General features: G+C 39.7%; 1 protein-coding gene across 1 annotated transcript in view; it reads right to left on the minus strand.

The window, feature by feature from the left end:
- itga11a (integrin, alpha 11a) overlaps nucleotides 1–14,051 on the minus strand; it is a 34,188-nt gene extending 20,137 nt beyond the window's left edge. Inside the window, exons 1-9 of the mRNA XM_037248011.1 lie at nucleotides 13,878–14,051; nucleotides 6,940–7,054; nucleotides 2,681–2,793; nucleotides 2,238–2,329; nucleotides 1,559–1,673; nucleotides 1,348–1,475; nucleotides 1,112–1,260; nucleotides 885–1,029; nucleotides 348–513 (exon numbers count right to left, since the gene is read on the minus strand). Coding sequence (XP_037103906.1) covers nucleotides 348–513; nucleotides 885–1,029; nucleotides 1,112–1,260; nucleotides 1,348–1,475; nucleotides 1,559–1,673; nucleotides 2,238–2,329; nucleotides 2,681–2,793; nucleotides 6,940–7,054; nucleotides 13,878–13,950 — 1,096 coding nt within the window. The 5' untranslated portion in view covers nucleotides 13,951–14,051. The remainder of the gene's footprint in view (nucleotides 1–347; nucleotides 514–884; nucleotides 1,030–1,111; nucleotides 1,261–1,347; nucleotides 1,476–1,558; nucleotides 1,674–2,237; nucleotides 2,330–2,680; nucleotides 2,794–6,939; nucleotides 7,055–13,877) is intronic.
- Between the last annotated feature and the right edge of the window lie 6,973 nt (nucleotides 14,052–21,024).

Here is a 21,024-nt window from a genome sequence, read left to right on the forward strand (position 1 = left end):
GTATAGTGTTGACCTTAAAATACATTAACTGGCAAAAAAAAAAAGAGCCCCGCATAATTTAAAGATACATAATGTGGTATTGTACATAAGAACAATACACACCTACATAAATAATGCTGTTTTGTTTCTGAAACGAAATTATCTTTGTTCTCCAGTCTATTTTAGCGGTGAATGAATTTTTCGCCATTACACACGCCCCAACAACTTTTTTTGACAGCCACACTTCCAATGCTATTGCTCGCCTGACTATGACAGCGTCTTCCCCTCGGAACAAACCCAGCTGCTTCCACACATTTTGTATTCTTGAAGAAATGATGTTTGGAATGATAAAGGATTATCAAGCTAACCTTCTAAACTGAAGATGCGTTCACCAAGTGCATCCACAATGTCCTTCAGTGCCGATTCATCCGTCACATTGAAAAAGTGTTTGTCGTCTGGGTCACTGGCAATGTATTTGATCTCATTGAGGAATGCCTCAGGATTAATCCCTCTTCGGTTGTAGTAACCGAGAACCTGTGAAGATGCAAGCCGTGTTCAGCAATGGGCATATGGTTTTGTAATAAGTTTGATCTCATTCATTCAATTTTTGGTCATTAATCACACACACACGCACGAGTATGTTATTAGCAAGAAGAAGTCGATTTATAATGTGGTCTGGACAACATCATTTACACCTTTAATTGCTCATCCACTCAGTGGAGTTTGGGGGTGATTGTTTTTGGCTCCACTGTTAACATAAGATTCCTACATGACCTGATGAGGTCACTACAGTTAACATGCCATTACTGCTTTAAAGCCGCTCTTGAAACTCTGTGGCCACCAGAAAAGAAACCTCATAAAAGAGGAGCCAAAACCCCGGTGAGTAATAGGTCTAGCAGACTCACAGCAATGGCGTAACGGGTGATGCCATCTTTTTCACTCTCCTCAATGGCTGGCTGGAGGTCAGCACTATCATGAGACTCTCCATCAGTTATCACTATCATCACTTTCTTGGCCCCACGTCGACCTCCTTGTTTGAAAGCTTCAGATCTGTTAGCGCATCATGCATCATAATTTAAACAAAAGCGCATTCTAAAAATAAACTCTGGATCTGTTCGATGTTGGCAGGTACCGTGCAATGTTGATGCCGAGAGCCGTGTTAGTCTCCTCTCCGCCCCGCTGGTCGATCGTACGTGCTCTCTTTACCACTTCCTCGACAGATTTAAAATCATTGAGTTTGAACTCGTGCACAACTTTTTCACCATACTGAACAACTCCAACCTGGTAAAATAGACGCGATAACAAACCACAATGAGTACGGCTCCAGTTAAACAACATGTTGTGGAGATAAGAAAAAAAAAGGAACACCTGAATTTGACCTGGTCCGATATAGAACTTCTGAAGAACGTTGATGAGAAAAGCCTGCACTTCAGTCCAAGGGTAGATAGAGTTGGAGCCATCCAGAACAATAACTATGTCCATATAGGTCTCACATCCTAAAAAAACATGACAAATGGTAAAAATGCTGTCTCGGCATACAAATAAATTTGGGTCAGGGTTTGTAGGCTTAAAGGCTTACTCTGAAAGGCCGGTGCAATCGTTCGGGAGAACTTGAAACTGGCATTGACTCTGGAGCAGATACCAGTGCTATAGTAAGAGCTGCCACACTCATATGACCAAAGTGGTCCACAGGCCTGAAAAATCAAAGAATAGTATAAACTGCAGTGTTCCCGCCAAATATTTTGAATGCAGAAAATCCCAGCATTCACTATGTAGTCTTTTGAATCTGGAAAGAATACATATCATTCATACAATCAACCTCAAATGATTAGATGGTGGTGATGGAACTGCAATCTTAAGCAAAACTGAGACACTTTTGGACTTTCACAAAATAAGCCAACTCAACCACTAGGTATGTAATTAATGAATTCTGACCCAATTGTCTCAACAATAAAATCTGATAGGAATTCTTCATCCATTATTTATGATGTGTGTCCGGAGCAGGGTTGTGGTGAGCTGGATCCTCGGCCAGATGAGTCAGGAGCTTGACAAAGTAAATCTGAGCTCAAGTGTCAGAGTGTAAGAGTGCAGTTTTGTGCAAACAAAAAAAAAGCATCATTCAGGCATCATACATAAAGATCAACACCCTCAGTAAATAGGCGTTTTCTGTGAGGAAAGACAATTTCACTAATACAATTCATCCTTTTTCCTTATCCTCAATCTGACAATCAATTCAATATGTAGTTAGATGGTCTCACCACAAAACTGTTGTCTTTGGGATTGGTCATAAGCGTCATTCCCAACCTCATCTTGTCTTTCCGCTCAGATACATTGGTCAGAGATATCCTTCCTTGATGCAAAACAAGAAATGATCTCAAATGCTCATTTACGAACCAAACAGACTTACAGTACATACACAGAGTACTTCCTGGTCTCACGCAGATTTACAGGCAAAAACTGCATATGTCAAAAGTTACAAGCCCAACATAAACCTTTTGTTAATTGGCATGCCGTGCGGTAACATTAGTGGTACAAAACACGTGGAAATGTAAAGAACCCACAAAATTATAAAACGAGGAATGCCAGGTTGGAACCACTGTCTGTCTCACACATGCCACCACGAGATTCAGTGAGTTACATTCAATGAAGACATGCAAGTTGTGCACTGCTTTCTGTTTTGGGTAATAATGTGTTACTTTACCGAGGTTAAGCTTGGTGCAACCATTTCCATTGGTTCGTTTGGTCAGTGAACATTTATATACATCCCCTGTCTGGTAAACACCGTTCATTTCATATGGTGCTCCAACTAATAACCTGCAAAAACAAACAAAAAAGGTCAACATTAGTTTAATTTTTTAATAAATTATACAATACGTCGAACACTATAGTTTAACAAAAAAGAGCTTCACTAAAAAAGCTTCAAATGGCAAAGACATTACTGCTTTTATTCAACTCTTCAGGAATTAGATTTTTTACAATGACTCTATTTTATTACTTTGTTCATCATATAAATTCTAGTAAAATAACCAAATTAGAATTTTTTTTCCAACTTTAGAATTGTCCAAATTGCTCATTGTTTCAGTAGTTTTTGGAAAATTTTGCAAAATGTGCTATTCTCTAACATGCAACAGCAAAACATGTTGCAAAATTTGCTATTCTCTAACATGCAACAGCAAAAAACATTCACCACAGATGTCTGAGCCATTAATAGACCAATAAAGTACAATGGGAATTTATTTAACATGCAGGTTCAATTACAAATGGTAAACAGTTCTCTTCATCACGGTGTTCCCATTTTGTCATCAAAACACATAAGAGCTGGTCAAGGGTTCTGGTAAAATATCAGAAGGTAAGATGTGTTGTTTAAATCTTTCTTACACGCCAGATTTTACCTTGTAGACAGTATGTGATAATAAACTATAAGGAAACAACAGCCAGATATTAGTCAGAGTTTTCCATCTATTTATCCATCACCGGACTCGAAGCTACTTGATTGAGCAATGGGTGCCCTTAAGTGAACAATGAGGCGCCAAAGAGAAAACATTTTCAATATCTAGTATGATCAAAATTCAGCTCTTTGTGTTTTTTTGCAGGATATTTATTTTGAGCAACCAAATACAATACCACAAGAAACAAACTTAATTTGCTTACTAACACAGTTTGTACAAAAACAAAACATTTTTTTTTGCCCTCTTAGTCAGAAATTTAGGCACCCACTGTTTGAACTGTGATTGGAAGCAGCATTTGTGTAAGCAGACATTCCGGCTGCAAACGCAACAGCTTTTTATCAATCTCTTGTCGCAAAATAAACATCACGTTTAATGTGGGGTTTTGGTGCAATAAACAGTAAACTCATTAGGAAGTCGAAGTAAGAGTAAAATAAGCACAACTAATGAGTTACACACAGAGCCAATGATGTTTCAAGAGTACAAGGAAGCACGAAACATATTCGTCCACTCATGCATGCTGAGACGGAGCTTTTCTGCAAAAACAACAACATTGTGCTTAACTTGAAATATTTTGAAAAATCGTTCATGAATTGAGGTAGCATTGTACAATTTTGCTCAATGTAAATTCTGTGAGCACTTGCACATAACGGAACCTTCTGGTATGCTTAAACATGCCAAATGTCTGATAAGCATGCAGGCCCTGCAAGGAATGTAACGAATTTAGCAAACAGTGGCATGTGCTGAGGTGTATGTTACAAGGAACCCTTCTCCATATAGCTCATCACTTTTTAGAATTGAGCACTTTGCTGTCAGATATTTCGGCTTGGCACCAATACGAGACCCAAAGTCCCTGGATACCCCAGTGAGTCCCAATACTTAATAGAACGACAAAATAAGTTGAATAAATATGATAAAAAGGGAGCTGCTTATTCAAGGTTTGAATGTGCGCAAAAATCCAATGCAGCATGGGTGTGGAATGACGCTGGATGAAAATGCAAGCTGCAACTATGTGCAAGAATAACAAGGGGGCGTCTGTTCTTCCAGCGTTCCACCACCATCTACTGCACATTGGTGCAAAGGTCATCAAAGGTTATCACCTTTCCATCAGACCATATTTTGACTCATCGTTGTTCATCCCACTGCGAATGTCATCTGCAACGTCACTGTATGAGAGCTTGGGAAATTTCTCAAGTGCTGAGGCTAAAGGAGAAGGGGACAGTTGTTTGACTTGCTGACAGTCTGTGGTCTGTTGGTCAGGATGTCCAAAACCCAGTTCCCCCAGTGATGGACGCAGCCCAAGAATGTTCAGCTTTTGCACCAGGTTCTCCGGGCTGATGGGTTAGAAAGCCAGGGGAGAAATCCAGCAAGAGCAAGCGTACTAAGAATTTCCTGCTTTACCTTGACTACTGTCTTGGACGGTTTCCTTGTTGGTTTATTCGCTCAGTATGACGATGTGAAAAAGACGAGTTGGGGATGATGGGAGGTCTCTTTATGCACCGCTTATGGTTATCCACCCGCATTGGTATGATTCTTAAAATGCCTTTGGGTCCTTGGATTGGGGGAGCTAACGGTATCATGGAGCACTCACTCATTCACTCACTCAGTCCAGAAACCTCTCGACATTTTGTCAGTCAAGCTTTGAGGTTTGAGGTTGATTTTATTGGCAGCTGAAGCCTCCTGCATACAATACTCTCTTTCATTTCAATATACACAAAAGTAAAGGCCATGTCGAGCCAGAGCTGCCTGAGGGTGAAAGAAAATGAATAACATGAAAAACAGTCAGATAAAGCAACATTGGACAGTGCACGAAGTATGTTTTTGTCCCCATAAATACTTTTGCCATTATTCTACCATTTAGCACAGAGTGCGATAAAATCCATATTTTATTGTGTTGTGCCTTCTTAATATTGCTGCTAGGTTGTACTCTGCTATTGCTGCTCTGACTGAACACTTCTTAGTGATTAACTACAATAATTACATTTTTTAAACATATGCACAATATTCATGTTTGCACTCCAGGTGGTGATTAAAAGTGAACTTTTTTTCATAGTTAATGAGTTCATGAATAAATGGCTCAACTGGACCTCAGTTCCTATTAAATCTCAATCATCAATCATATTAAGACATTTTAGGGCAATTATTCAAGTCCAACTTTGTGGGAATAGTTTGGGGAAGTCCCTTGTTGTTTCCAACACTCCCCAACAGTTTACCAGCCCACAAAATGCAAGGGAGTTTGGTGAGGAGTGACAAGATTGGCCCACACAGAACCACAGCCTCAACTCCAACAAATGTTCTTCTGCATTCATCAACAAAAAGCCTTCAAAAAAGCAGACAATGTACACCATCACTAAAATCAACTGCCTGTTTTTTTCACTTCCCGTTAGGGAAAGGCATTTGTTTGGACATCCTTTATCCATGGGTAAAATCAACAATCAACATTTCATTATGCTGTTCTTCTTTTGTTTTAACCAAGTGAGTCATTCCTAAAATGCTTCAATACACAATAAATCATTTCCACACAAAATCAACCAAATTCTTCATGCCAGTAATTCACTATTATGATTTACTTCCTCTCAGTGTGATGAGGATTTCAGGATGTGTTCATCATTACTGTCATTCATGTAATATTGTACACTGTCTGCCAATACTTAGTACTCACTTGCCCTGACCGGACAAAGTGTGGCATAGGAGGGTTCGATCCGATGTCAGTGATACATTTTCCATACCGCTTGTCCCCACGGGGGGACACCCTGAACCGCTTGCCAGCCAATCGCAGGGCACACAGAGACGAACAACCATCTGCACTCACACTTATGGGTGCTCAATCAGCCTACCATGCATGTTTTTTGGATGTGGGAGGAAACCAGAGTGCCCGGAAAAATCCCACGCAGGCACAGGGAGAACATGCAAACTTAAAGGGCTGGAGGTGGAATCGAACCCGCACCCTCTGAACTATGAGGCGGACATGCTACCCAGTGCCACACCGTGCCGCCGTCAATTATAAATAAATTCACAAATGATATATACTGGGTCAATGAGAACAAAATATATTTAATATATCTGCAGTAATACAAATTATCCTTCTGTTCATAAAGCCAGGTTGTCACTGGGGTAATAAATGGTAAGATGCAGATCCATAAAAATCTATTAACAGAACTAATGTGTTTCACACACACGCACGCACACACACACACACACTGCATCAATAGCACACTTCTTTTTGGACCCAGTTTGCGAATGCCAGAAACTAATTTTGGCCATTCCACTGCGCCAATTGGCTAACTGATGTGCGTGTGTGTGAGTCAGGAGCATGCTTCCTGAGGTAATATGATGATTGTGAGGCATCCAACACAAATTCATTGGGGAAAGGGCAGAAATTAGTAGCGTCAAGTGATACACAAAATCTAAACACCAGACATAAAGTCAAGTCTCCTTTAGTAACGTTTGTAAATGAATGATAGACCCGATCAGGATCTCAGAAGGCAAATGTTTAAAAGGATGAGTAGCTTACCATTTTTCTCCCCCAGACGACACGTGTTGCTGAACAGTGTATCCAAACTGTGCTTGCTTTGGACCTTTGATGATCCTGTGTTTTGTTGTGTCAATATTAAAGCAGTAATGGCATCCTGGAATGAGACAAAATGAAAATGCTTCACTTTCAGTATCCAAACACAAAAATGATCAAATCGAGATGGAAAGTGATTCAACTGTCATGAAATAAATATGTTCATTCTTTAGACACTTCATGATGATTAAACAGAAAAGCAATATTACCATCCACTTAAAATCTCAAATCTAGATATTGTATATCTTTTTCAAACAGTACACAGTTTTCAAGCCTCACTGTCTGTCTGACAGTTTGTCTGTCTATCTGTCGGAATTCATATTGCAGTGTTTTCAGGAATGTTCCTGTTCAGCCACAAAAACTTTATGTGCGATGTCAGCATACCTCAAAAGACTTAACTTGAGATCAGTTTGGCTAGCAAAGGATTCACTTTGTATCCCTTGTTTGTTTCTGTGACTTTTGGGGCATTTTTCACCACTAATTCCAAAAGGACCAATATCAGAGTATCGTAGGTATTACATATATACTTATCCAGTGTGGCTATAAACAAACGTTCTGTGGCTCTTTTTTATACCATCACACCAGTCTGTGCTTTTGAGGGCATCTGTGAGGATATGAGAATATTTCTTTGCCATGCCAACCAAAGATGACGTTATGTTTGGCCATGAGTTTACCACCAGTAACCAAACTGATGACTGAGCAGGATAAAGAAATGAAGAATGAAGATGAGCTGTGGCTGAACAAAGGCTGCTACAGAAAAGATGGTGCTCAAACTTGAGGCTTCATTGTATATATTTTAGCAGTTTGGCAAGTCAGTGTCGACTTAATCTAACCAGTGTTGGTTGAGTAACTTAGAAACTCTACTACATTACATGTATTATAGTTAATTGCATTTTAAATTCCTTACAATATTACACTCTATGTAGATTGAGTAACTCACATTTAAGTTACTTTTTATTTTTTTTTTTAAATCTGGTTTTAATTCATTTCATGATTTTGACACTTGAAAATGAAACATACTGTAGCTTGTAAAGTTAACTGTATAGTGTGGGCTATAATGTTAATTGTTTTGACAATGTTGGGAGATGGCCACCTTTCATCAATATTTGTATCAATAACAAGATTTAAAGGCGACATATGCAAAATACACTTTTTTAGCTTTTCTCTACATTTTATTGTGCACTTGGAGATCCCAGGATTGTTTACTCTTATCCCTCCAGGTGCTGCAGAAATACTTTTATAATCCGTTTGCGGGGTATTTCTACAAATATGTCCGACCAATGTGAAGGCACACACCTTGCGACCTGGAGGGCAAGGAAGGTGAAATACTGTGATATCATTGTTTGACAATTCAGCAAGGCATTGAAGCCTGTATAGATAACAGTCCTAGGATGGAAAATAAATCAGAAATGTACTTATACATCAAATACAGCATACTCTGGCATACACTGTGCTTCATGGCTTTATAATTACATGTTGCACTGTGCAAACTGGAACGAGTGGGACTCATCAATTCCTTAGCACACATTCACACAATTGTTTCCATACTATCCTCCAATGCTCAGTTAATCAAAGCTCAATGATATGCTCAGTTTCAGCCATCGCTGTTTCAAAAGACAACCGAATAAAAAACGTAGAAACCTCAAAAGCATTTCGGTTTTACTGATGTGATTGCAGATCATGGCAAACATGTTCTTCCCATCGTGTTCAAACTGTCACTCACATCAGCTGACGGCTATGCGGGTGGTAGAAAAGAACAGTGAGCCCGTTTTCCATCAAAAAGACAGACACAAGATAAAACACGCTTTTAAGATTTGACGTGAAGCACACATAAGAGACATGCAGACATTTGCATCTGAGGACTGGTGCACATTTTGAACAATTGAGATTTGACATTGGTCTATGACGATATACAAAAATAACCGGCAACCACTCACTCTGTGCTGCTCTCAATCCAGCTCTCTCCACTCATCTGTCATCGACTTACATCTGCTGATGGTCTTTTCTCCATTTTCCAGAAACTTTCAGTCTCCAGTGCTGACCGACTGACTTTTACAATTAAAACGACAATAAATCTAATTCCCTGGACACTGTTTCCTGTCAAACTACAGAACAACAATGCACTTTATATGTATAAGCTTATTTTCAATGAAGCTGTGAATATTATTGCTTAGTCCTAACATTTTCTCATTGTTTAGTAGCATAGTTGAGTTGAAAACACAAAAGCGTCTCATCTGGCCTAACCACTACAAACTGCGCCTTGTTACATCTCAGCAGTTCTTGTCCACACACTGTGAGGCTTCGTCAATCACTCACCCACATGCTAAACATCCTCTTAGATCTCTCTCCCCATATGTGAGGACACAGGGTCAAATCAAGTCAAGTGTGTCTTTTTTCCCCGCTACGGGATCTTTAAGTTGAATGCAAACAAGGGGAAAGGTTGGAAATGTGCAAGTCAAATTTGGCTACAGAGCAAGAGGAACAGTTGAGACAAGGATATTTTGTATTAGTGCAGCCAATTATTCACAAATGGACGAATATTTGTGTGTATGTCGGATATGGGTTGATTTTGCTCTGAAGTCAGTATGCTAGATTGAGGGTCTGCGTTAGCGACCACTCGAGTGCACTTTCTTGTATAAAATCCAACATTTTGAAATTTGTGTTCGGTAGAATACTACTTGTTGTAATAATACGTTTGGAAGTGAATCCGATGAGTACACTAGCCGCAATTTTCAAGTGGTAGAGATGCGCTATGGGTCTCTGAAGCTTAACCAAGCAAGTTTGCAGGAAATATTTGGCACATTGTACGTTGTTGTTCATTGCTGTGCTGCTCTCAAATGCATGTTGCGGTTTACAAGGGGAATACAAATATGTAAGCACTAAGCAATGTTACAGCAGACAGCTTATTGACTAAGCCCAAGTGTGTGATTTTTTTCTTGGTTTAATGTAATGTTATATTTAAGGTAAAGCTGTTCTGCAATCTGCTCATAAATATATTTAAATCGCTTCTGTGTATTAGTCAGAGTCAGAGTCAGAGTCAGAGAATGAATTGCAACTAAGTTCCTGATTGTGTTGGCTTGTTGTCCAAGGACACATTGCATTTTGACTCTTGTTTGGTATTTGAATTTCAATGGGCATTGGGCTATGGATATGTGATATGACCAGGAAATGATATTCTAAAGGAAAAATTGATAATTGAGCTATTCCATCTAAGTGACAATAAATATGTTTGAAAATGGCAGCGCATACGGCATAATCCTGTTTAACATGATCGTGTGAAAGGACTCCTAGTATCTGCTGTTTCTCATCTGGAACGCTATGCAGCTGTGCAACAGTTTTTAAGGACCGCTACATGTGAACAGATGTTTGACACAATGTGCATTCCTTAGATAGAGAAGATTTAAGCATGTTTGTATTACAAACAAACAGGAAACCAAATATCTATTTCCCTGGTACCTTTGCAAGTGTTTGGAAAGCTGCGCTGGGTCAAAAGAAGCATCAATGTTTGTCAATCAAGTTAGTCATGGCTGTCGCACACAGTGCCAATTTAGTCGCTTTAGTTTGCTTGGTTAAAAAAAAACTAAACTCAATAAATCTCAACTCAAATAAATAGGCGTAATTATCTCACAGGCACCACTGTGATCTCTTGGTGTAAATATTGACACATTCTCCACACGCTCATTTCCTGTTTCATGAATGCTCCCCATGGTAAACCGATGTTTGATTTCACTGCCAAACATTAGTTGATGTTTATTGAGGAACAATAAATGTTTGGAAAAACTGAGATGTAATTGCATGTGGGAAAAAAATGGATGCAAATTCAGGCATTTTAAAAGTTTACTCTTCAATACTGGCTCTTAGGAGTCTTTTCCTTTAGTTAGTAAGACCAGAAGTCCAGTGAGTACTTCATGTACAGAGACAGGAATTTCCAGAGGAACTATAATGTGCTACCAGGAACTAAGTGAAAGCTAAGCCATGGACAGGAAAAAGTAAGCGCATGTGAAAATATGAGAATGGATGAGGATTCCAGTTTCCATTTCAAGCTGCTCAAGTGGCAGTGCGATTTAATATTCCAAGAAATGTCAGCATGTGTTAAATGCAAGGTCAGGGTCTTGCTGGATTTCCTGTGTACCCGCTTCCATGCCCAAACAAATAAACCTAAAGCCGGTGGCTGTCGGTGTGACCCGTATTAGTTTGACGTTGCATTTGGCCCGAAATCAAGCCGTAGGAGCTCGACCACAGATCCAATGACGCATAACAGCCGTTGGAGTTCATCATGTTAGCCACTTACATCAGACATGCCCGAGTGTGTTGCATGCAATTTTGGTTGAACATTAAGTATGCGGTTCACAGCTTTTTCTTTTGTTAAGGGGATATTTGCTTCCCGTCCTGGGATGTCGATATGGGTGTGCATGCTCCTGACATCAGGCTAAAAGACAATAAGATTCTCTGTGTTAACCGAATTTCAAAGTCTAAAGGCTGCACCGTTTTTCCATCGAGCCACTGTGGGTTTTCTATTTCAATGGTTTTCTCTGGGAAAAAAAACAGCAGACAATACTTTGTATTGTAAACATTTTGGCATCTTATATTACTATTAAACTACGCCAACGTAAATAGTGTGAGAAATGGCGAATCTGAAACCAGATGTTCCTGACACACAACAGCCAACTGTGCTCTCCTTAACAGGCTATTAACCTCATGAACCAGAAAAAGACTCTCCAGCCATTTCAGCCGAGTTTCTACCACAACACATCCTCAAATACAAATGAAAGAATAACTCAGATGCAATTTGCCATCACCACCGTCAACACAAGGGCTATGAACACCCCTAACACACAGCAGTTAGTTATGATCAGGGATTGGCCTGCAAAGACAGGAAAATATAACACCGGTAAACAGCTAATTTTAATTAAAGAGGGCTTCATGTGTTACTTAGTGTATTTTTTACACTGTTAAAAATGTCTTTACTTTTTTCAAGCACATTTGATTTTGGAGAAATCTACATTTTCTTTGTTTTTGACTTTTAAAAGCCTGCAATATCCAGATTTTACCAGGCGTTGTAATTTATAGCCACATCATTTCAGAAAAAAAGATTCTACCAAAAAAGACACTGACTGAGAAGTTAGAAGTTGTTAACAGGTAGAGTGGCTTTGCTAAACAGAATAAGGGCTAAGAATAAAGAAGGGGAGGCAACTCGAAAGAGTGCAAGTGGACTGAAGTCCCATAAAAAGGGTCTGTGACCTTCGGAGCCTGAGAACACGTCTCCTCCCTCAGATAATACTGTATGTTCTCACTTGATGTTATCGAATCATCCGACCCTGAACCCCAAGATACACAAACAGTGTACTACAACTGAATCGTCATTCGACAAAACAGCCGTCCTCCCACCATATCCAGCATCCTCTCCCTTTCACAGATGAGGAAGTTCAGATGGCACAATTCCAGTTCATAGTTCCTGCAAATTCAAAAATCAAGCTAAATGTTTAGAAAACTGTTTATATATATATATATATATATATATATATATATATATATATATATAAGAGAGAGAGAGAGAGAGAGAGAGAGAGAGAGAGCGAGCGCGAGAGAGCGAGAAAGCGAGAGAGAGAGAGTGCGAGAGAGAGAGAGAGAGAGAGAAAGAGAGAGAGAGAGAGAGAGAGTGGTCAGTCGGTGGTAGGTAGGTAGGTAGGTAGGTAGGTAGGAGAAAAAACATTCATACTCACAACCAACCACGCCCACTTACAATACAGAGCATTTAATCAGACGGCCATGCATGTTTTTTGAACATGGGAAAAAAACGGAGTACCCAGAAAATCCCCACAAAGGCACGGGGAGAACATGCAAACTCCACAGTGGAAGGCTGGAGCCAACCTAGGACCTCTGGTCTGTGAGGCGAGCATGCTAACCAGTCGACCACCCTGAGTTGTTTTAGTGGCTATTTATTTGGATTCTGCTCACAAAGCAACACATCTCAAAGAGGGAAAAAGTCTGCAAACAGCAGACTAGTATTTGAGCACATACCAGAATGTACGTAGAAACATTTAGTAAGTTATTTGATGCACCAAAATCAGAACTCAATTTGCAGGGAAAGCTGTTCTGAAAAAGCGGGCATGTTTTTAGTCTGCAGGGGCGGTGTGACGTCACAAGGTGAAGACCCAGTCGTTTTATTGGATTGTGTGAGGTTGGTTCTGAGACTGGAGGAATGAGCTGGAATGCTCCACGAAAGAAGCAAAAGAAGGAAAACACCCATATTCGAGTGGCGGATTGGCATTTTAATATGACTAAAAGCTCAAAATAGCCATTTTAGCATGTCATGGGTCCTTTAAACACTAACTGCGGTACAAATGCAAACATTAGTTGTGTTCTAAAGAAACAATACAAGTGGACAGCTTCTCACACAGTGTGTCTCTCTTGCTATGTCTAGATGTTACTGCCACAGTGATTTCACTGGTAATTGACCGCAGTTCTGGCTGAGAACACTGTCCCTGGAAACTTGACTGTGAGAAGAAGAGCATCAACTTTCCTTTTGAAGCAGACACGTCTGCTTCCAATGAGGCACAGGGTACCTCTGTCGACGTGAAACAGTCGAGTTACTCAATAGTCTCTTCACTCGATCTCCTCCCTCCTGCACCCATGACACAAGGTCAAGAGGCCAGGAAAGGATGCTATTCACATTAACAGCCATTTGTTCACAGGAGATATTAAAGAGTATTCTTAAAATACAACTTTTGGTTAACTGTCACTTTAAAAAGTTATTCCATTTCAACTTCTCAGACATAACATTAATGTTACCATATGGGTTGACCAGACCCAAATTCAAATGTATGAAATCAATTTAAAAAAACAATGGCATACACATGCACATCTAACAAACTTTCACCCACCTAACAGCTGGCTGCAGATCCATAGCAGAAGTAAGTAGTAGTACTCCATATGTGGGCCGGAGCATGCATGCATGACTGCTGTGAGTGTGTGTGAGGTTGACCAAGGCAAAGAAATCCAGCGGAATGCCCTGTTAAAGATCCTACTCTGATTGACTGCAACTCTTAGTTAAAGCACTGCCTATGTCTCAGAGAGGTAGGAGGGGACTGCAGCTGCAGCAGGAGGAGGAGGTCCACATCTGTAGACAACAGGCGGGAATAGTCATTCAATATTTTACTACAATGACCCATGTGAAGTTATGGAAAAACATGTGTTGTGAAAATGGCTGCGCTAGTTATTTTCATTTGATGAGCAAAGAACGAAATGAATTGAATGAATGTCAAGAGTCATTGTAATCAGTGATTCCAAATCAGAATGAGCGGTCATCAACTACTGAGAGTCCTACTTGAGATTTATTGCCTCACAAAACTGAGCTGAGAAATATAAATTGTTTTAAGATGTCATAGCTGGGATTGAGTTTCAAGTCAAGGCCGATCCCAAAGAGACACTCAGAAAGCCGCATCTCCATTCTTCCAATCCAGAATTGTCATTTCGGATACCTGCAATTTCATTTTGTTCAAGAGAAATGCCATCACTTTTACTATTCATGTGTATGGGCTTTGCTATTTCAAATGTCCACCAACAATCTATGATTACTAATATCAGTCCTTAACTTGGCAGAAGGAGAAAGTAATTTGCTGGAATCCGTGCAGAAGTTTGAAGCACGCAAAGCATGTTTATAAGGAACTGCAAACAGATTTCCGCAGGTGTGTGATGTAAAGGTGGCAAGGGCGATCACAGTACCCTTTCTTGTTCTATTTCCCTCTTGCACTTTGCATCACTCATACGATCTGATCATACACCATTTTTATTTCGAAGTTAGTCTGCGTGGTGGTGAGACAGCTAGCTTGACTTTTCGACATTTTAACTTGCATAATCATAGTTTTTAGTGCCATTACATAGTTGCAGTCAACATTACCATGACTACATGTCGAAATCATATTAAATGATTAATTTAGCACCTAAAGAAACTGCAAGTCAAATAAACCATTAGTGTATGCAACAGCACAGAACTCCGTAAACATTGACGTTCCGCGATGTGTACTAGACGTGAGGTGCATTGAAATGCAGTCACACAACCTGAAAGAGAGAAAAAAATGAATTTATTCATATTCTACAATCTATTCATATATTTATTAGATTTGATATTACCCACTGCTATATCTACCTGGCAACAGTCGAACTAAGGTGAGTACTGGCACCTATTGTTTTCCACTAAAAGCACTGTTGAGGGTCAGTGGTCTTGAGAATAGAGCACAAATTGCAAACATTCATACGCAGGGTTGCTGAATTTTCCAAAGATTTGAGTGAATCAAGTAAAAATATCAGTACCTAAGCATTGCCACAGTCCTCTGGCTGACTCAAAGTATTCATCATGTTCCAACCACAACCTAATCAGAGTATTAACAGTGGAACACAAACGTGGCCTTTGTATGTTACCTCATACCCTCGCAGTTAGACCATCCAGTCCTAACAGAATGCATAATGATCCTACTTAGATAATAATACACACTGTGTGTACATTAGTTTCCCTAAAATCCATTTGTGGTCATCGTATATATCGTCACGTCTTAACGCTCATATATTTTCCTGCAAAGTTCTGGAGCAAAAAGGACCGCAGCTTCATAGAATTGAATTAAATATGTCAATGATTAGTAAACTAACTAAATTATTCCAATGTTTGGACACTCTTTAAGACAATTATGCCACTAATGCAAACCCTGACTATAATTGTAATCTGATAATTTTAATCTGAGCAAATTCTCACTTTTGTCTATTGCGACCTTCATAAAGTAAAACTGACATTGGCACTTCTGAAGTCTAGAAAGTAAAACTGCACAGCACATGAAAACAGCAGCTCTCATGTAAACTAAATATGCCTATATTGGAGGGGCGTTCAAGGGGTTGCATGGGTTGTTTGCAATTAAAACATTAAAGCATTCTTCATGAACAACAAATGTTTCATAATAAGGATTATCGTCATCTTTCGTGGGTAGAAAAAGTATTTTAAGAGCCCCCCAGAGCTTGCGAGACAGATGATGAACCAGATCAAAAGTTTTAAAGCCAAGTGTTATGAATGAAGGCCATGTGCCAGTGCGGTTCAAGGATCTGTCAGTGGCTATATGTTTACATAGACGCATTTATTCAGATTAAAAGATTGATAGGAATAAAAATGATGCATGAACAGACCGCACTCAGACTAGTCTGACCCGATCAAGCCCATTCCGATCAATATTTTATTCCGAATTAGAGGGGTGGTTTATGTCGATTGATAATCCGATCAGCGCGCACCAATCAGAGCGCATGAAAACACTTATTCCAAGATGTTGTGTCCAGACTCTCAAATCAAAAATTAAATACAAATCTAATTTTGGCACAACATTATTTGATGTCTATTAGTATAGTTTTCTATTAAATTACAAAACCGGATGCATTTTTAGTCTTTATGAGTCAGGCTTTTCTTTAATCAGATACTTCTCTTGGATCCCAATAATTATGTAATCCACTCGCAGGCCGGATTGGACGGTTCAGCGAGCCGGATTTGGCCCACGGGCTGCCAGTTGCTGATCCCGGTATATGCGTTTCTGTTGTTCGCGTGAGTTAGAAGAATCAGAGTGAGCGAAAGACATGGTGGGCGCAAATAAATAGCATGTAATTGACAAAGCATGTGCAGATGGTGAAATGCTGCCAAGTCGATTGTCTCAATGTTATTTTAAATAATATTTGCACAATTTTAAAAGAGTTCATTTGCATATACTTGGTGGAAAAAAAATTGCCCATCTCGATGCAAATGAGCCTCAAAGACAAACAGCGCTCATAGCCACATACATTTTGAGAAAGTAGGTGTAAATTTGGCGCTCCTATGTGGAAGCCTGATCACGGCCTCAATAGCACGGAGAGGGCTATGTCATGACAGGCAGCGCCACACCTATCTCCACACAGATCACGCACAACAATTCGTACCAGGGGACGCATTGTCGTCCAAAATTATGCACACTACGCCAATTTACCAATTGCAAACAACCCAAAGTTCCAATGCGTAGGATTAAGTGAAACCAATACTGAAAAGGAATAGCACTTACCCCACCATTTGAGACGGTCAACAACAATGCAGCACAACTGCAAGCAATTACCTCAATCACCTTGGATTATCCGTATGAGTCTCCTCAAGCGAGAACGGTAGCAAGACGACTCCTCGGGGATCAAACGCCTAAGCAGCAAAGTGCTAATCCCCGTCAGAGTTCAGCCTGGATGCGTGCCTCATGTTGGGGCTTAGCATCTATTACCTATCATAATGTTGTCAAGTTTGAGAACTTCAAGGTGGGTGGATAAAAATGAATCATTCTTCCACTCCAAAATAGCTTTTTGCTCTGCATGGGTTGCGAGCACTAACAAAAACAGGGACAATGTTCATTTTTTTCTGCCATTGTTGAAATTCATATTGGTGGTTGGTGTTGTTTTGCATGACAACACAATGTGCCAGAACAAAGAAAATGCAATTAGAAATGGAAACATGTTCTTTATCCCGATTGAATACAACAATAATTCCATTTGTCATAATAATGAAAAGAGATGGCACCTAATTTCAATATTTAGTAAGAACAAAGATCCCAATAGCACCCCTCTGTTTTATTTTGGCACCACGATTTGTTACCTTTAAAGGCCCCAAACCCATTTCCTGTTTGCCTGAAGTACAATTTGCTCTGCCAGTGAGAGAAACGTAGAAATCATCCTTCAGACATAAAACGGTAACTACACACCAGAGCACATTGCCGTCACTGGGGATGTCACTTTCCACAAATCACAGCCAAGTAAGGCTGGATGAAACAATGAATGATTTTATGGAGCACAATCAAACAAGGTTTGTGAGGACAGCAGGATTCATCTGGAGAAAGTGTTAGAGAGTGTGTAAGGAAATCTGCAGGAAGAAGCACTTACTCCATAACTAGTTTTTTTTTATTTCTATTTCTAAACAGTTAATGTTAATCAAACAATCTTAGGATAATAACATGTTTTTCATTATTGTAGAAGTTGATAATCGCGGCGTCAACTGCAAGTTTGACATTAACATCAACGAGCAGATTAGCACCACTGCTTTTGGCAGAATAAAGAAATGAATATGAGATCATTTTTCTGGAATGGGATGAAGTCGCTGACCACTGTTGAGGTTACGCAAATCAGTGCATGGAGAGTGGAAGTGGGTAAGGCGAATGTTACTGAAAGGCTGAGAGGAACTCAGTGGTTTCAGGCATATTTCACCTTTGTATCACGTGGACAAGAAGCGGGTGTGTGTGTGTGTGTGTTTGGTATTTGTTAGTTCTAACTTGACATATGGTCATATGCAGTGAGGGCAGGGGTCAGAAATATGTTTATCCCTAGTCAAGCTTCTCCAGCAATTAAAGAAACCAAAAGGTGCAATATAATATCTCGCAACTGTACTGTGCCATGGAGCAGTTCTTTTAAAAATACATCTAGAGATGGCTGATTGTTGAATTTAGTCATGTGTGCAAATGTGTTTTCCCAGTTGAACTTGACTGTAAAACGTTTTATGATGACCAACTAATCAGAAGATGGAAAATTGTTAAGCAGCGTGCTTGCTATTGCTGGCCCTGTGGTGACAAATTTGAAATCGAATTGGTAAAAGAAACATCTCTGATAGTTGAAATTACATTGGCCAGCACTACTGATTGAAAACAAACTCACATCCACATGACGCCTGCGAGCAGTGTAGCCAAAAGACGCTGTGAAATGAAGATTGTGGCATCTGCTGTCAACGTCAATCAGTTTATGTGTGCAGCGGAAGGTATTTTGATCATTTATCGTTGGATTCTTTGTCATCAAATATTGATGATTCTATCATTTCTCTTACATGGCGTTTCTTGCGTAGGCTACCTGATTCATTTTATTTTTTTTATTTTGATTCAATGTTGTACCCGGTAAGTCAAATGAGAACATTTTCTCATTTGCAATTTATAGCGGAACTTTTTTTCTCAACAGGACTGCTCAGATTTTATTTTGTGTTCTCTTAGTCAAGCAAAACAATTGCCTGGCCAGATGTTACCAGGATGAGTTTGAAGGACTCAGTCATAAGACCAATGAATAATTTGAGTCACACCACACACACATCCACACACAAACACACTCCCTTGCCCCCAAATTACCCATATCTGCTTCTGTTGCAGATTTGCTTTGGCCAGAATTTCACCAAATGCTCTGTATAACTATCATAAAAAAAATCTTGTAGTTTTGAAGAACTGTTTATTAATTACTGATCTGAATCAATTTAGGAGTAAGGTAGAGATAAGCCATGGGATCAGCTCCATACATGGCACCTATTTTACATACTTGCCGCAGTAGCACACTCGATTCTGGATACATTGTTATCCATCCATAGTTTTTCATCCTTATTATAATTACAGGTGAGCTGCAGCATATTGGAGCATGTTTTGGACCAGAAATGAGGCACACATGACTGGTCATACTCACTTTCACACCTATAACAATTTAGACACTTCAATTAATCTTGGTGGATGCATTTTTTTTTTGGAATGTGGGAGAAAGCTGGAGGACATAAAACCAAGAAGTTCAGAGTTTGCAAACCCAAATCTAAAAACTGTGAAGCTTTGCTAACCACTATTTCACCATGCCGCCTGGTTGAATCTCCCACAAAGAAAAACAATTACCCTTTGGCCGAATAGAATCTCAAGAGCTGTCAGCTTCTGGGAAATCCATACTGCACAGTACGTTTTAAGTGAAAACGGTGAAGATCAACATACACAGAACGTGAAAGGTAAATGTTTCTGTCTGGGTTTGAGTGAGACATTTGAACTTTTCCAGCTAGGTTAACTTATGCGAGCAGGAATAGGGGAACTAGATTTATATGGAAATTTAAGGGTTAGGGTAGGGTAGGGTTTGATTGTGCTTGTTCGAATCATTTTATGGAATATGTATTTTCTTTTCAGCATGACTCATTTCCTGGTCTTCTTTGCTTTAACAGAGATCCTACAAAACTAAATATGAAACACATGTCCAAAATGATCTTATACAAGCCCTTCTCTTGTCTTATTGCTTTCCAGGGCAAATATGGTGAAAAAAAATATGTCACCACATTCATTTATCCAATTATGCTGCTCATAACAGATGCTTAGGTCATGCCGTCATGTGGTTTAACATAAACCTATGCTTCGGTCATGCCTTCGTCGTTGAGCGCGCACTATCTTCTTTCGTTGCGCTTGCATTTTGATGAGACAGATGGAAAAACTGTAGCGTTTTTTTTTTCGGAGTTCAATGGAAAACCAAACAGTCTGCAGTATTATAGACGCAAAAATTATCCACAAATCCTGGACTTTTCAAATGGAATACTAAGAACAACATTTCACTCCTCCAAGAGGGAATGTGTACAGTATGTGAGCCATTATTCTCTGTTGCTCTACAACCTGCCAGCTGGCACTGTCCAAATTTAAAATTTAACATTTATTTTTCTACCAGGCTTGGCATTTGCATGGCATGGAGGCAGACAGATTAGCAAAGCGTATTTTTTCCAATAATTATTGAATTTCATGGGCAGCACTGGTTAGCACGTCCGCCTCACAGTTCAGAAGGTGCGGGTTCGATTCCACCTCCGGCCCTCCCTGTGCGGAGTTTGCATGTTCTCCCCATGCCTGTATGTGCTAATAACTAAAATCCATTACATGGGCTAGTTATTAAATTATTGTTATTGTGACAGTAAAACATGTGGCATCAACATTTTTTTTAACTTTATACTTTGACCTATTGACATTATCTGCCAATTAATAATGAGGGTGAGGTGGTCAGAGCAAACTCATTTTCAAGTCACCCCGAAGCTGATGAATTACAGCGGATTAGATTTCATCAGACATCCTGGAGTTGTCGTGAGAAAGGCTGAGCCATCCAGCACAGACACGCTAGACTTGAACACACAACCAGAAAAAAAAGAACATCAGAAAGAAGTCTATGGAAAAAGGGACGCGGCGAGTGTACCTATACCAAAACCGCTGAAACAGCTGGCTGGTGCCCCAGTTTCCTCAG

This window comes from Syngnathus acus, chromosome 3 (genome assembly GCF_901709675.1).
Source record: "Syngnathus acus chromosome 3, fSynAcu1.2, whole genome shotgun sequence".
NCBI lineage: Eukaryota > Metazoa > Chordata > Actinopteri > Syngnathiformes > Syngnathidae > Syngnathus > Syngnathus acus.